We start from the raw sequence: 15,977 nt of genomic DNA on the forward strand, positions 1-15,977 counted from the left end.
GGGCAAAATATTTTATATAAAAAAAAAATTACTGCCAATAAAAAGTAAAAAAGGCCAGAATGCTATTTTAAACCCCCAAAAATGAACATTTCCAAAAACCAGATATGAACAGAAAGGAGTTAAAGATATGGACACACACTACAAAAAATGAAAACGAAAACAAATGAAACCAGGTGACCGTAACTACTAGCAACGGAGAGGTTTGGGGAAGAAAACAAGGTGTGGAGAAGAGAGGAGAAACATTCCTTCCACATAAAACCCTTGAGTTGCTCTTCCACTGAAACATATATCCTGAGATGAAGACTCCCCCCCCCCCCCCCCCCCCCCCCTCCTCCCCCATATCCTCTCCCTCCGAGGGGCTGTAAGTCAGCAGAGAGAGACAGAGAGAGGGAGAGACACAGAGGGACCTCGGCAAAGCACAGCAGGAGATGGGCTACTGCACATGTACAGCCTCCACATCTGGATACACATGCAGGAACACACACACACACACACGCACACGCACGCCAGCGCCCCTGACAGTATGGGATAGGCAGTCAGACAGACGTGGGCTGGGTAAAGCCCAAGCTGATGGCTGTTGTGTGCTGCTGATACGGCCTTTCTAGGTCATGGAAACAATTGGAGAATTTTCGACATTCTAAGAAACAAACAGCATTAGTTGGCTCGCCAGCCCTCTGTGTACTTTCCACTACTTTTTTCTTCTCTTGCTCACTCAACACAGCTTTCCCCGAAAGCCGAACGTCGAGGCCAGAGCAAGTTTCTGGCCTTGGCTAACCCTACAATTTGACAGCCAGGCACACTTAGTTATTAACAAGCCTGTTTACATTCGCAACGCTCATCGTTTGAATAAAAATTACATCTTTGTGAAGAACGAGTGTTGTGTGCATGTTGTAAGCTGCACTGAAGGCTCTTTGTGCTTCTGTGATTAGCGGTTGTCCAGGAACACGCTAATCTATGCTTTAACAGACCAGTGCCTGTGGCACTAGAGGACAGCAGGATTTGTGTCAGCACCAGTCACTAATATCACACTCTTTCTCCTGAACACAAGACACGCATATGCACAAGAGGTGCATAAGAAAATACCAATGGGTGGCCATCACTCTTTAAGCCCAGGCTTAAATCCCGGTGTGGCCATAAATAGACGTCAAGCCGGGAATTCAGTCGGTCGGGAGCAACATGTTTAATGCACAACTACTATGAACTCCTTATGAAACAGACCAGACACACACCACATGGTTAAAGTCAACTGTCAAGTACACGGCAAAATCGTTAAGACTTTCTAAAGGCCCAGCCACTGCCACAGAGGGCCACAGAGGTCTGGAACACCCCACCCACCACATGGGTGGTCAAAAAAACACACAGAGAATACACCCACTTCATATTTTGAAATAAATAGAATTGTCCGGGGAAGACATTTCCTTCCTTTCTTACAGCTGTAAAGAACGCAAACTTCCATTTCAAAGCATTGGCTTTCAGTCTGTTATAATGGCTTTGAATACAAAGCCTGTCAGACATAATGGGGAGGAGAGGGGGGGGGTTTCCTGAATGAGCGATGGAGTACAATTATTGTTCATACTTTATGTAAATGTGAACGTTTTATTGGGGATTCTTCTTCAATGTTTACCAGGCCCGCCATCTAGTTTGCATTGCTTTGGAGGAACTGTGGTGTAATGAGGGAAAAACATGGATACCTAGCTACATGATAGCTTGTGTAACTAACGACAATACAAATATGACCTCATGACAACACCCCCCCCCCTCCCCCAAGTTTCCTTCACATAACTCAGCAGGGATCCCATGAGGAAGACATCTTGGACAAGCAGCTGATGAGAAGGGGGAAAATATGAGGAGATAGCAAGGGGAAACATACTATTTATGCCCCCCCCCCCCCAGTGGGCCTGTCCCCCGCCGTGCCCAAACTAACATGCTCTCTCATATGGCTCTAAAACATCTGCCGTTAAACAGTCAATAAACTGCATGAGGGAAAAGGGGAGGATAAAATAAAATTACCAATGTGGGAATGAGTTAGCATCGAGCGGTGTCTGAGGGAAGGCGCCGTGTATGAGAGACAGATTGTTGTTATGGATATTATAGAGTGCAGACGGCACAATATGACAGTGGCATTGTGTTTAATTGATTAACTGAAGTGCCATGGTCGCCAATTAAAAATTGTGGTATAATGTTCCTGCACCAACTCGTATACCACATCTTCCAATGACGCAGTATACAGTGCTAATAAATGCATAACTTTAGTCACTTATGTAAGCATTCTAAATAATAGTGTGTGTAAATGTTGAAAACATTACATTCAATAGAAAATTGTCAACTCTAGCGCTCAATTTAAGGCATTTTCATCAACAACAGAGACCAAGTGTTGTACAATATTGGGCCTGTTGAAAGTTTGAAAGTTGCTTCAAAGAAACTCAAAAAGGACAAACAAATAATTCAACCCTTGATGCAGCATAGCAACACATGTTTTTGATACAATTCACAAATAAAGTGTGACTTTTATAGCATTTTATGCGAATGAGATTTGGAAGATGTTAATTGCATTTATATCAGTGTTTCTCAGTGTAGGGTTCTGTATGCAGGGAATTGGTAGAAAATAGACTAAAGGTGTTATCCATTTGTATAGTACGCCGGTACGTTCGACCTGCTCCAGTGAGAACATGACGTAATTACCTGGCTTACAGCACTTATAGCGTTCCCGTTTCTCATTGGCTAGTCATTGTTTGTTATTAGCTACATTAGCCTCTTTAGCAAACCACCTCGAAAATAAACAACACAACTTTACAATGTATTGCACGTACAGCAAGACCGTGCAATGCAAATTGATGATCGGAATAAAGTAGCAATGTAATCAAGTATGTAAGAGCATTTAAAATCGATATTAAAATGACCAACGTGGTACAAATACAAAGAAAATAAATCTCTTCACGGGCACAGCCATTTTTGTTGTCTAGCCTTCCTGACTTCCTCACTGATTTCGCTCTACTTTCAGAATAGCCAGTGGGACAGACCAAAAGGGGGCGTTCCTCCGTGAAATGCCGCAAGAAAGATGGGGGATTTACAACTTACGACTAGCACGTCCCGGCGTACCATACAAATGGATAGCACCAAAAGTGACAACACAAGTGTGTGTGTGTCATTGCAGTGTAAAAGGTGCTTGTCAGTGTGTGTCATCGTGACAGAGGCATGGTAGTAACTCAGGTGGTGGGGACTGTGCGTCTTTGTGTCAGTTTGTCCGTCTGTGTCTGTGTCAGTGTCTGTGCGTGAGTGTTACCTAGGTAAGGGATGCAGGGCACCATACTCTGGCTGCGTATGTAGTCCCTGAGACGCTTGTAATTGTCCTCTTTGGCCATCAGGTACTCCAGACGCTCAAACGACGCCTTGTCCTTCCGACTCAGTAACTAGTGGAAATAACGTGGGATTAGCCAAACCAAAAACAAAAATATGCACATGAATATCACATTGACAGAGACACACACCAACACAAGATATTTGGAGTGGAGCAATTCAGAAAAGAGGACGGAAATATGTGACCTTCAATTGAATAGCCATCAAAGTAAAAAGACACATCCACTTCATGCAGGCCGTCTGATTTTCAGCCTGTTGGCTCAGGTTAAAGGCAAGCACATCCAGTTGTGTAAGCCCAGAAGTATGCAGTGTCCCTGATAGAAAGGCTGCATGTGCGTGAGCAGTCAGTCTCTTGTTCGTGTGGTAGTGTGTGCATGTCTGCCCATCCGTCTGTCTGTCTGTCTGTCTGTCTTGGGTTTGCAGAGTTCCAGATGTGGGGCCTTGCTTCATCGTAGAAACTCCACTTTATAGAGACAATGGGAATACTATAGATCCAGCAGTCCAAACTGCGGCATTGCCCCTCTAAGATGCTCAGCTTACTGATCCTCCACCAATAACGATTAAAGCCACAAACAGGTGAGCACGAGTTGCTCCGTCCGTTTGTCTCCATGCATGTGTGCTCCATTTCTACTACCATCTACACAATAGCAGGTGAACAGGGTCCAGGTGGGAAACGGTAGCCCTAATGGTTCTAGCTTTCTAAAGGGGGCTGAAGCAGACTTTAGTGATTTCCATCACAACGTCAGCGCATCGTTGGGTCATTATGTAACCCTTTGGACACTTCAATCAAAAGTCAGAAATACCGGCCGTGTTGGTTCTGGAGCGCTACCAGACGGCCTCCTCAGCACGGGAGACGGTGGAGTATTGGTTTAATGTGGTCCCCGTCATTCTTTGACTTAAAACACTGTGCAAACAGCTCCACCATGTCAGGATCCTGAAGTAGCCAACGGGGACCAAAGTTATTTGGGAAAGAATGGGATCCAGTAGTCTTTGCATTGATAGCCTCAGGCTATCAATGCAAAGAGTACTGGATCCCATTCTTTCCCAAATAACTTTGGTGGCATTTTATAATTAATTTGACTGAACAGTGATTGACATGCTTTTCTTTCTTCTTTCTGGAATTGCTACTAACTGGATAGATATTTACAGCCGTTAAAACCACTCATTTATTTATTATTATTTACACTAGGGTTTCATGACGTACCGAGTTTCTACCATTGCAATTCTTTGAAACAATACATTTTTGTTGTCCATTACATCACTGCTAAAAGGATGCCAGGTTTATTTCGCAATGGCGCATTCCGTGTCGCGGGTGTGTCCACCTACCGCCCACGTCTTGCTCAGTCTGAAGATGGGAGCGCTCTGCAGGCCCGAAACCACCGCCATGACCGCGTGCAGGTTGTTCATGTCGCACAGTTTCTGCAGAGAGTCAGGCACATGAGGGCCGAGAGGAACCGCCCGGCGCCACAGGCACTCATAAAAGGCAGGATAAACAGGGGCATGGGGGCCATTTCGGTGCGTCTTTGATGCACGTACCTTGGCAGTGCGTATGTACAGACTCAGCACCTCTGCTCTGATCTTCAGCGTTTGCGCGTGGAGTATCTCCCGCACCACCCAGAAGCTGGTCTAGAAAACAAACACACACACACAGACACACACACAGCGTGTTAAGTCAATTAATCTTCACAGACTTTGGAAAAAAGGCAGACATGGCAATCACTGGGCCCCATGACACATTCAAAATGAAATCACCCTGTGGTTAATATCTTCAAAGCACAACAGGACCTATGATACAAAGGTAGAGTAAGGAGGGTTCTGGATTGTTAAAAGGTGGCTAGACTTGAGAGAGCGACAGAGCGAGGGAGAGAACGAGAGAGCGACCAAAGACTTTTGAAGCGGAGGATCCAACAGAGTAGAAAAACAGACTACCAGGAGGAACAAATCCCATCAACTGCTCACCATGTGCGCTTTGAAGAAAACACAAAATACAGAGGGGAAAAAAATTGAGGAAAACCCAGAGCTTGCATAGCGATTAAAATACATATATTTAGGCGGTGATAAGTCAGGTGGACTGTTTTTTCATGTAGTGTGCATGTTTATATTTGTGTATGCTTTCAAAAGAGTTTGTCTTGTCTCAGGGGATGTCTCTTGTGGGAGAGTGCAGGCAAGCCGGTAAATTCTGACTGCACGCGCACACAGACAAAAGAAAAATAAATGTAAAACAAACAGATACTCCCCTCTCCCCCACAGGGCTCAGACTTGAGCTTTAAGCGGCCGTTTGTCTGTACATTGTGTTCCTGATTAAACTTGCTTAAACCGTCTAATGCTAGCTGACGGTAACGTGGCCCATGAACACCAAACGTCACTGTTTCCCTTATTTAACTTTCTTTTTCCCTCCCATCTCCTTCAGAGCTGAACAGAGTAGGTGCTCGGCCGTGTCATTTTCTTCCAAAATATATATCTTTCCCTCTCCCTCCCTCCCTCCCTCTCTCCCTCTCTCTCTCCCTCTCTGTGTGTGTGTGTGTACAGTGAGTACTTTTATTCTCAGACACCTCGAAGACCGATTCTTCACTTCACACTCACTCCCATTTAATCTCAGAAGCAATCACACCCATGGTGATACAGAGCCAGATGTGCCTCATATTCCTCATCTAGCTGTTGAAAATGATATGTTCACGGGGAACATTTGAGGTGAACGTGGAAGAGGGAGGGCCACAGAGACAAACGAGAAACAGGTGAACCGTGTCTTCTCTCGTCGTATTACGTGTCTGTAAAAGGGGCCTCTGGGGAGCCCTCTTTCACCATAAAGATGGAGCGGATAGAGATACCAAAGCTGATGTCCCTGCATTTCATCTGCTCTGCTGCACTGCAGACAACGGTGCAGCCGACGGGCTTTAGCAACACTGCTACTCCCCGAGAACATTAACTGTGACACGGACCTCTACAACCCGGCAGAACTTGCAGACATTTAATATCCCTGCAGTGGTCCGGCTTCTTAGGGCTAACCCGAAGCGTTTGAGCACATTGTTAATAGAAGGGAGACTTGGGTTTGAAGTAGTGGAGCATCACAGAGCACATTATCCGGTCCATCTTGACTTGCGTGGATAAGTGTCTTCAATGCAAGGAAAACGCCTGCCAAGTCCACCATGATCGCAATGCGCCTGTGTGTTCAGAGATCAAGATGGATGGAAATGAACCGTGAACTTTTGAAGTCGTCTGGGAGTCCCTCTGGTTACACATCGTCTAAACATCCTTACAATGATGATATCTCAACCTTAAAAAGCCTGCTCTATGATGAGAAACCCCTCAATATAAGAAATGGCCAGACCCCAGCCTATAGCTGGGGTCCAGAGTTTGAAGGGCAGCTAGAGGAGGTGGGGCGGACAGAACGACAATATAAACAGAGTTTTGAGCAAGGTGATACACCTGCCCTGCTTCAAGGAGGGGGGAGTGGGACGCACACTTGTTTAGTTTGCGTCTGAGTGACTTGTTTGTGTATATTGGGAGATGGAGTGATCATTAAGAAATTTGAACCCTCCTCGAACAACCCAGACTAAATTCTAGCGGAAGGAAGATAAGATGGTTCCTGTCCATTTCCTCTGGTGTTATGTTGACTTGAAACCTCTGTTCCATTTTAGGGGGTTTATTTACCAAAGGTCATCAACAAACCGTAAAATAAATAACTTGCCTAAGACACATTGAGACACAGCCGAGTCCAAGCGTTTTTAGTCACCTCTAGAAATGTTTAGTTTCATCGACCATCATATTGTTATTAGCCTATTATCAAAATTAGTATGACTTATACCACAATGTGAATTCAAATACAGGTGTAGAATGCATCATACCAAAATCCCATACTCCTACGGGATTGTCAAAAAAATTATGTTAAAGACTCGCTAACAGTTATTAATGAAGAATGTGCAGGCTACCCGAAAAGTGATATGTTCGGTCAATTATGCTCCTGTCTCCTGATAGGGACTTTTTCCAAAAAAAAGAAGAAAAAAAGACAGATGGACTGATGAAATGCCGAAGAATTCTTCTCTCGTCTTGATGCCTGCTAAACCGACTTGCCGGTCCCCCTATGCTCTGTTAGATTTCAGAATGCGTTGCCATCAAAACTCCAAGAGATGGACGAGGAAACGGCCTCAGCTCATGCTAGCAGCCTGTCTGGATCCCTTATTCGTCAAACGTCCCAAGTCCCATTATTCAAAAACGGTTCATTTTCCTTGGCCCGTAACCGCCCAAATGTGTGTAGCTAACATCTTGAATCGCCGTTTGGGATCTGCTATACATGGCTTTGTGGGGAAAGTTTCCACAGCCACACATTCTTGCTAAATCATCTGATATTTATACTGGAGGGCAGTGAGGCTGGCCTTTAAAGCAGGCCTGGAAAAAAACAACTGGACTGAGACGAAAGGGTATCGTCATGCACATGACATCATGCCCTGGACCTCGCTGTTCACGATGTCGAAGGGGCACCCAGAGAACATGCTGCCACACACATACACACACACACACACACACACACACACACTTTGTTTATCAACCCCCCCCAATCTGACATTAGGAGGTCAGCCCAGGACTGTGTGTTTGTCGAAGAGCGGCGCTTTCCTCGCCTGTGGTGTCTCTGTGACTGACGGAGAGCAGCGGCGGTTACTAGGGGGCTTGAAGCCAAGATGTCCGACACATCAGGTTCCCAGTGGGAAGCCCTTCTGAGCGCTGCCATGACCACGGCCAAGTCTTTACAACACAGATCTCAGGGAGCGCTCGGTTGATGATTTGGTACTTCGAGGTTAGGGGGTGAGGGAGATGATGGAAATACAATATGTGGTCTTTCCGACGGTTTGTGCCAAGTGCTGCACATTTTGCAACATCCCCGAAGGGAAGTCTCCCTTAGCCCCTCCTTCCGGGAAAGACCCCCATTTAGGGGTCACAATATTAACTGTAGGGTGGAGGGCCAGTACACATCATATGTACGGCGTGTGGACCTCATTTAGCCTCATTAGGGGTGTGTGCGTCTGTTTCCCTTTCTCACCTGGTTGAACCTGCGCGTGAAGGCTACAGCGTTGGGTGCAGAGCTGTGCTTCTCCTTCTTATTCCAGCCACAGCTCGACAACTCCTGCAAACAGGGAGACATTTTTGGTCATGCAGTGAAAATATTGGAGCCCGACAAAGTATGGAATTCTCTTAAAAACAAAATCGGCAGATCACTTTTTACTGCCCAGCTTATAATTTATGGCCATTGAAGATAAGATAAATAACAAAGACATGTTGGAATTCACGTGGTTTACATACTTTCCCACAAAAAGATGCATTCCTAGGCATTCACAGTTTTATGTATTGTATTCAATTTTACTTTGTGCATAAATTGACAAAATAATTACTATGGTTTGGTAAGCCAGCAAGCAGAATACAAGGTTGTTGCATGCAATTACTCATTTTGCAATGAAAAATGAGTAATAAATATAATTCACTAAATGCCATCTGGTGTATACTTTTATCAACAGAGTGCATTCAGTCTCAGCATTGGTCTCCCCGTTGGGAGATCTTATTAGAAAAGGCTTGAGGAGATCCTGATGCTAACGGCTGCAAATATTTGGCACAAAAGACACCATCAAATGTAATTAATAATAATGAGGTAAGCAGACGAGGACGTTTTGTTCCCCTTCCTTTGGGCAATACAATTCATCATTACGAATTGGATAATAAAATCTGCCAAAAGCCTGAGAGACACAGGATGTGCTGCTTTCAAACATCCAGGAGCACTGCCACCTTTGATAAAATGATCATCAGCATAAGCAAGATCATTTGCAATACATGATTAGTTTCATCAAATAGGGGAACGGTGTTCATTGTTATCCTTCAGGGCTGAAAAACAGTAGGGAAGGTGAGAAGGAGCAGAGTACGGTGGGCCAACCCATGACAAACAATGCAAAGAAGACACTGAACAGATGATCCATCAAGAGAAAGTCTGCTTTCAAAATCCCAAAAGTACCAAAGAAATACCCAAGGTATTACGGGCTGGCCTCGATATTCAAACAAATCCGAAACGGCAAAACTGAAAACAGTTCATCAAAAAAGAAGAACTACTACTGCCACTTTTTATGAGTTACAATTCAAATGATTCCTGAGAATTGCTTGCAGACAATGCAAGGCCACAAATCCAACGTACGTTTCAGTGACATAAATGGCTATTAACATGCTAAGCTGGACGGGTCTGGGCTGGTGGGTCCGTGCAGACGGAGACAGAGACCACACAGAACTTGTGAGGGAACCTGGACCCTCCCTTGGACCCGGCAGGCCCCTTCCAGGCCAGGGACATTGACGTAACAGTAGGAAAAACGTTGTGCAAGCCTCCCTCGCACAGCCTGCCAGCCCGACCGACCGACCGACGTCTGGCCGCGTTGTGAATGACCGAGTTAGGCTGCAAGCTCCCCACAGCACAATACCCGCTCTGGGACCCTCTGTCTGAGCCAAACACCCTCCACCAGCTGCTCATAAGACCACAATAAGAGGAGCGGTCCCATGCGGAAATGGTTAATCCAGTGTGTGTGTGTGTGTGTGTGTGTGTGTGTGTGTGTGTGTGTGTGTGTGTGTGTGTGTGTGTGTGTGTGTGTTAGTCGCAGTCCGTTAGGGCGAAGGAAGTTGCACATCAAACACAGATGTATGAGGCCGACTTCAGAGGGCTGGTGAGTGTGATGCCTCTCTGGAAGAGGATAGGGCGGGAACAGAAGAAAGAACAAGAAAAACAGGGCATTTGGGGGGAGCCTTTGGCCTGTCAAGCTGCATCCGTGGGAGGTACGGTGCCCTGGTATGAGTCAGGGCACATGAGAGGGAATAAAGGAAAACAGTGCAGCCGGCGGGCCGTCTGTAACAAGTTCGGCCAGACCTCAATGCTCCTTAAGAACGTCTTGTTTACATGACGTCAGCCTTACTGAAATAGATACATACATCTTCCACCTTCCCGTCGACTGCAAAACCAATCTTCCTCCCACACCGCCCACTAGACACCCCATCCCAGTGAGAGTGGCCCGTTTCGACATGCGTGCATACGTGTGCGTCTCTCGGGTCAGACCACTAACCTGACCACCTAAACACCGTTCCCCGTGTCACGTCTTACCTCCAAACGTCAACAATGCCTGACTCTCCAGACCGCCGCAGCGTCGCCAATCAAACGCGTCGCTAAAAGACACGACCGCCTCTCACCAGAGCCACCCAGCAATCCTGTCTATTTATTTATGTTTCCAAGACCAAGTCACCCTTTATTTAGACAGTCCTCAGTATGACGTTCCCAACATCATATCATCTGTCAGTAACAATTGACCTATGCAGTACGTGGTGTCCGATTGATTTTCTCAAAAGAGGCATTGTTGCCACATCTTCAAAGTAAAAACAAGTAACTCCACATCACAAATAAACTCAGTTAACAGTGGTTATATTTGGTCTGAACTAATGATAATATAGATATATATAGATAATATAGTCATAATATGGTGGATCAGGATAAGGCCTAATCTGGCATCCAGCAGTCATACTATGTTGCAGCAGAACCTTTGGGGGGGAGACGGCAGAGAGAATGGCCCAGAAACGAGGGACAACAAGGGACGAGGTTACACCATGCCGTTTTTTTTCATCACAGAGATATTCTACAGAAGGGAAAGTAATTCCTGAGAGTGGATGAAGCTTTCAGAAGAGCATTTTATTACGTTTATTTCTACAGTGGCAAGTCCACATGGTCGTAATTTGAAGCCTTTGAGGAAACTCTTATTTCTACTGTGTACTAATGCTGGCTGAGTTTGTGTTCTCCAATCACACGCTTACAGATCACCGCCTCAAGCAACATGATTGGTCAAAGAACCAATACGAACAGAAAGAAGGTGAAACGCCCTGTTCACCCAGAATTTAGCTTGTCTGCCGTCAGACTTTAGAAACGACTCTAAGGTCTGATTTGTGAGACTATACATGACCTAGATTAGCGCTCGATCATTGGTTGTGAATACACTGCCTCTGCAGACAATCAATGGACACTTACCGTTCATAAAATGTAGTTTAATAATCCTAGCGGGATCATTAGATATTTAAACAATGATTCGATTTATTGCCTGTTACTTAAATGTTTCCCGAACATGATAGGACCTAAAGCATCGAGATTGGACTATTAAAGTGTTGCCAGGCAAAACAACCGCGAGCGGATGCAGTTAGTGTGATGAAATAGCAGTGAGCTGATCCAGCCTGGGCAAAATCCCAGAGAAGTTTATTCAATTTATTTCCTTTGACTTTAAAGTTTAATTTCACACTGGAGGCACTAAAGAACGCAGGCCGACTTGAAGAAAAGTGGAACTATGACAGCGGCCCCAGTAAAGGGGTCTGTGTAGGCTGTACCCCGCCCGACCAGAGATATGCTGTCAACGCCACACGTCGCCTGAGCACGTTAGGGCTGCTAGAATAAGACTACTTCATTGACACTGTGTGTCAATTGCCTGCTTTACATTGGACTAGCCAATTACAGCTTGGTCGCAGATCTAGATAAACCCATCAGGGATACCGCAGGCATTTCATCTTTCTAATGTCCACATGGAAAACTGGCATTGAGGGTCCATGTGACTCCTAAGGCGAGACCACAGGCCATGACAGAACTGATGAAGAGGGGAGGCAGGAAGAAAGGAACTCCACAAAATGAGTGAGTGAGTGATTGATTGAGTGAGTGAGTAATGGAAAATCTGCACAATGCCGTGTGTGCCCTTGCACTACATGTGTACGTGCTCCTCTGAGCAAAGACCGCTGGCGTTATGACACACAGAGCTGCAGTCCAGTCCCAGCCAACCTCAGCCCTAAGGAAGGAGTACTCCATGATAAACGTGAGGTTTAAGTCATTCAAGACGAATGTTGAAGCCCAAAAGCAGGTTGGTACGATGACACCATGAGTGTAGCAGCATGTGCTAATGAATCCCAGTGCATTTCATGACCGCATGGCAGGACGTACGCATCGGCCACACGTCAACGCTGTTAAGGAAACATTGACACAACCTTTAACACGCGATACCCTTGTTCACGTACAACAACATGACGACAATTACATTTTTTTTGGTCAGACTGAAGAACAGGATGTAGGCCCCGCAGCATCTCTGAAGCGTTCCCGCTGCCATTGACATTGGTGAGCCGCTTCTTTCAGAATAGGAGTATGCGTGAGTGAGTATTTCTATCGTGACTCTCGGTGATCTATCGAAGATGTTTAGTCATTTTGTGGCTACGAGGAACGAGCATACTTCTCAATGGAACATAAAAGCTGAACAGCCAAGAGTTTATATACAAAGGCGAGACCTGCTACGCTTGTGCCTGCAAGACATACTTTGTGCTTTATGTCTCCGGCTGTTTTTAGGGCTGTTGTTATGACCCCAGCCTGAAAAATAAAAGGGAACACAATCCTTTTCCTTCACATCCATTTACTTCCTCCTCTCCACCACTCAGTAAAGACATTATCAGTGTATACACCCAAAGCCAAGAGAAATGTAGGGGATTGATGTGGTCAGATAAGTGAAGTATAGTATATAGTAAGTATATAGTAAGTATATAAAAAACATTCAGCCTAACTTGCCATGGTTATCAGCAGGAAATACAGTCAGGGGATCAGTCTGACTTTACAATGCCAACGGGGTGAATGAAGGAGCATTACACGAAGGGTCTGTGTTCTCCATCACCGTGTGGGACGGGATGGGACAGATCTACTGCTGGAGTCTCCATCTGTCTCACCAGACTGCTGAAGACAGGATGGGATCAAACACGTTACGTTTTCTGTTTAACAGATTAGTATCTCCCCGCCCACGCCTCTTCCTGATCCCACACTCTGGAGAAACGCTGAGGGGGATCCTATAATGTCTTTGGCTCAGAAGGACACCACCAGCTCTCCTTCGCTTCCCACCATTGGACATGCAGCAGGGTTATGTTACTTGCATAACACTACGATGTAGGCCAAAGTCTGAACTTCTACTGTAAGCTATGAACTATGCGACATGTGAAGCAGAGTGAAGGCAGGGTTAGCTATATGGACCCGGCCCAACCCACTGAATACATGGGAATGGGATGTTTTAGAGGATGATACATGTCCTTCACTTAAACAGAGAGCATTTTTGTGCTCTATATTGCCATTGTTTACATTTGTTGCATTTGCAAGCAACATTTTTTTGTTATTGATACAATGAAGTTATTGAACCAAATTATAGTGGTTATGACTGTTTTAGTGAAGCCAGGAGGGACAGTTACGACAGTTTCTTCACCCAGACTGGTTCCATCCTTTCAAAGGTTTTGCTCCTCATGAAAAAGCTCCATCATTGGCATAAAGACAGCCAAAATTGTTCCCTCATGCAGCCAGGTAGACTACTGTACGCATTCCCAGTTCCTAAGCCATATGCCTTGTATCAGTGCACATAGGGGGATTTTTCATTGATTTTCACCACACACACACACACACACACACACACACACACACACACACACACACACACACACACACACACACACACACACACACACACACACACACACACACACACACACACACACACACACACACGACCGATATTGATTTTTGAGTGCCGATGCCGATTATTTTCAGAGAAAAATTACGAAAAAAATATATTTAATCGGCCGATAAAAAAAAAGAAAAAAAAAAGCATATAAAACGTCGTTTTTGATACCTTAAATATACTTTAAACACCTTTGACGAATATGTGAATTGAATGCAGAACCTTTGAGTGTTTTTGAATACATTTACAGTCAAAAATGAGTAATGTAAAATGTAAAATATATAACTAACTCCCAATGTGCTGCGCTCGTGAGCAATGACTAACACGTGCGAGCTGAGCAGTATGGTCTCACCGTTAAAGACTACAGTATAACAAATTAACATGGCCTGGGACCTAAAGAAAAACAGGCACAACATGCTCAAACAACGCGTCTTGTGTACATTGGTGAGGTGAGCTCGCAGCTGCCTGAGCGAGCGTGCTCTCATGTTGTACGGTAAAATTCGATCTCCTCTTTTTTACTCCAGCTAAAGTTGTTAGTTAGCAAGGCGAGTAGGAGCGCAATCTGCAGGATACTAAGCGCAATAACATAAAAAGAATAAAACTTATTTTCAAAAAGGCTATAATCGGCCGATTAAATCGGCAGGCCGATTAATCGGTCGGGCCCTAACACACACACACACACACACACACACACACACACACACACACACACACACACACACACACACACACACACACACACACACACACACACACACACACACACACACACACACACACACACACACACACACTAATTGGTTATCATGTGCTAATGGAGATAAGACAGACACTTTTTACAACATCAGCCACAGGGCCAACTCAAGACTTGACATTTACTCAAGACATTTACACTTATATATATATATATATATATCTTAGATAACAGGTCAATAGAGTCATTGTGTTGTACATATCCAACACAACAACAAAACACTAAACCAAACCACAGAAGATAAAAAAAGGCAGCTGTAGCTGGCAACTCTCATGGAAAGAAACATTTTAATTATTGCCTTGCCGACATTGAAGAACAGGTTTGGATACAAGCTGTGCTGTGATGGCATCATTGAAATAAATTAATATTTTTATAGTTTACTGCAGACCGGTAAAACTTGAAGGACACATGTTGGAAAATCCTGACCCTTGTGTGACTTTCGATTATGCAAGACATCCAAGTACTTCAGATGTAATCTTGTCGAGAGTGCCTGGAGGGGTGTCGGACTACCCAATCCATTGAGGTATTGTGGAGGCGTATGACGCAGATCCATATTTTGTGATCCAACATCAAAACAATACGTAATGGAAAATACTAAAATAAAAAAAACAGAAGTAGATGGGGAAAGTAGGGATCAGACTGTACAAAAACAAAGGTCATCTTCAGTGCTATCAGATCACTAGAAACCCTAAACAAAACTATTGCCACAGACATGTCATATTCTTTGGCTCCATTTGATTTATAAAAATATGTGCCATAAAGAATCTTAATATCAATACAGGACAAATACCCTGTCAAAAACCCAGAATGACACAATGACTTGTGAAGGTCTTCGTCAAGCAGGTGATGCCTCGACCGCTTTGATAGATCTATCTACCAATCCATCTGTCCATCCATGCAACCGTTTTCCCTTCCTTTGCTTAGGGGTGCTGGGCGCCCACTGATGGAACCCAGAACGTGGTTTGCTAGGTCAGTTATTCTTTGTGAACGTCCCTCGCAGGAGACAAACCCTTGGACAGCAGGAAGAAAATGTTTGTCTCTAGGCCATGAAACCCTGGTGTCCTGAACACACAGAACCCTTCTTCAGAAGGCTTTGTCAGCACCTCTATCGGATGAACGCTCTTGTGTCTCCGCTCTTATACATTTCCAACACATCTTCAAGATGCCTCAGGATCGTCTCCCGAAGAAACGTCTTTAAAAGATTGAAAATGTTCCTTCCAGTCAGTGTAGTTTGACATGACATGAAAATGACGTCATGTTGGGATTTAATAAATCACTCAGAAAGAGCGTCTGCTTGTAACATTCCATTGATTCCATTGTGATACCAACATTTTGTAGGGGCT

The 15,977-nt window shown here is 44.7% G+C and overlaps 1 protein-coding gene across 3 annotated transcripts in view; it reads right to left on the reverse strand.

Annotated features, from left to right (window-relative positions):
* Positions 1–15,977, reverse strand: part of ralgps2 (Ral GEF with PH domain and SH3 binding motif 2) — a 72,631-nt gene that overhangs the window by 32,676 nt on the left and 23,978 nt on the right. For all 3 annotated transcript variants that reach the window (XM_030372703.1, XM_030372701.1, XM_030372702.1), the window contains exons 6-9: positions 8,393–8,476; positions 4,894–4,983; positions 4,684–4,776; positions 3,284–3,410 (exon numbers count right to left, since the gene is read on the reverse strand). In XM_030372703.1, coding sequence (XP_030228563.1) covers positions 3,284–3,410; positions 4,684–4,776; positions 4,894–4,983; positions 8,393–8,476 — 394 coding nt within the window. The remainder of the gene's footprint in view (positions 1–3,283; positions 3,411–4,683; positions 4,777–4,893; positions 4,984–8,392; positions 8,477–15,977) is intronic.

The sequence above is a fragment of the Gadus morhua genome, chromosome 12 (genome assembly GCF_902167405.1).
Source record: "Gadus morhua chromosome 12, gadMor3.0, whole genome shotgun sequence".
NCBI classification, from domain to species: Eukaryota; Metazoa; Chordata; class Actinopteri; order Gadiformes; family Gadidae; genus Gadus; species Gadus morhua.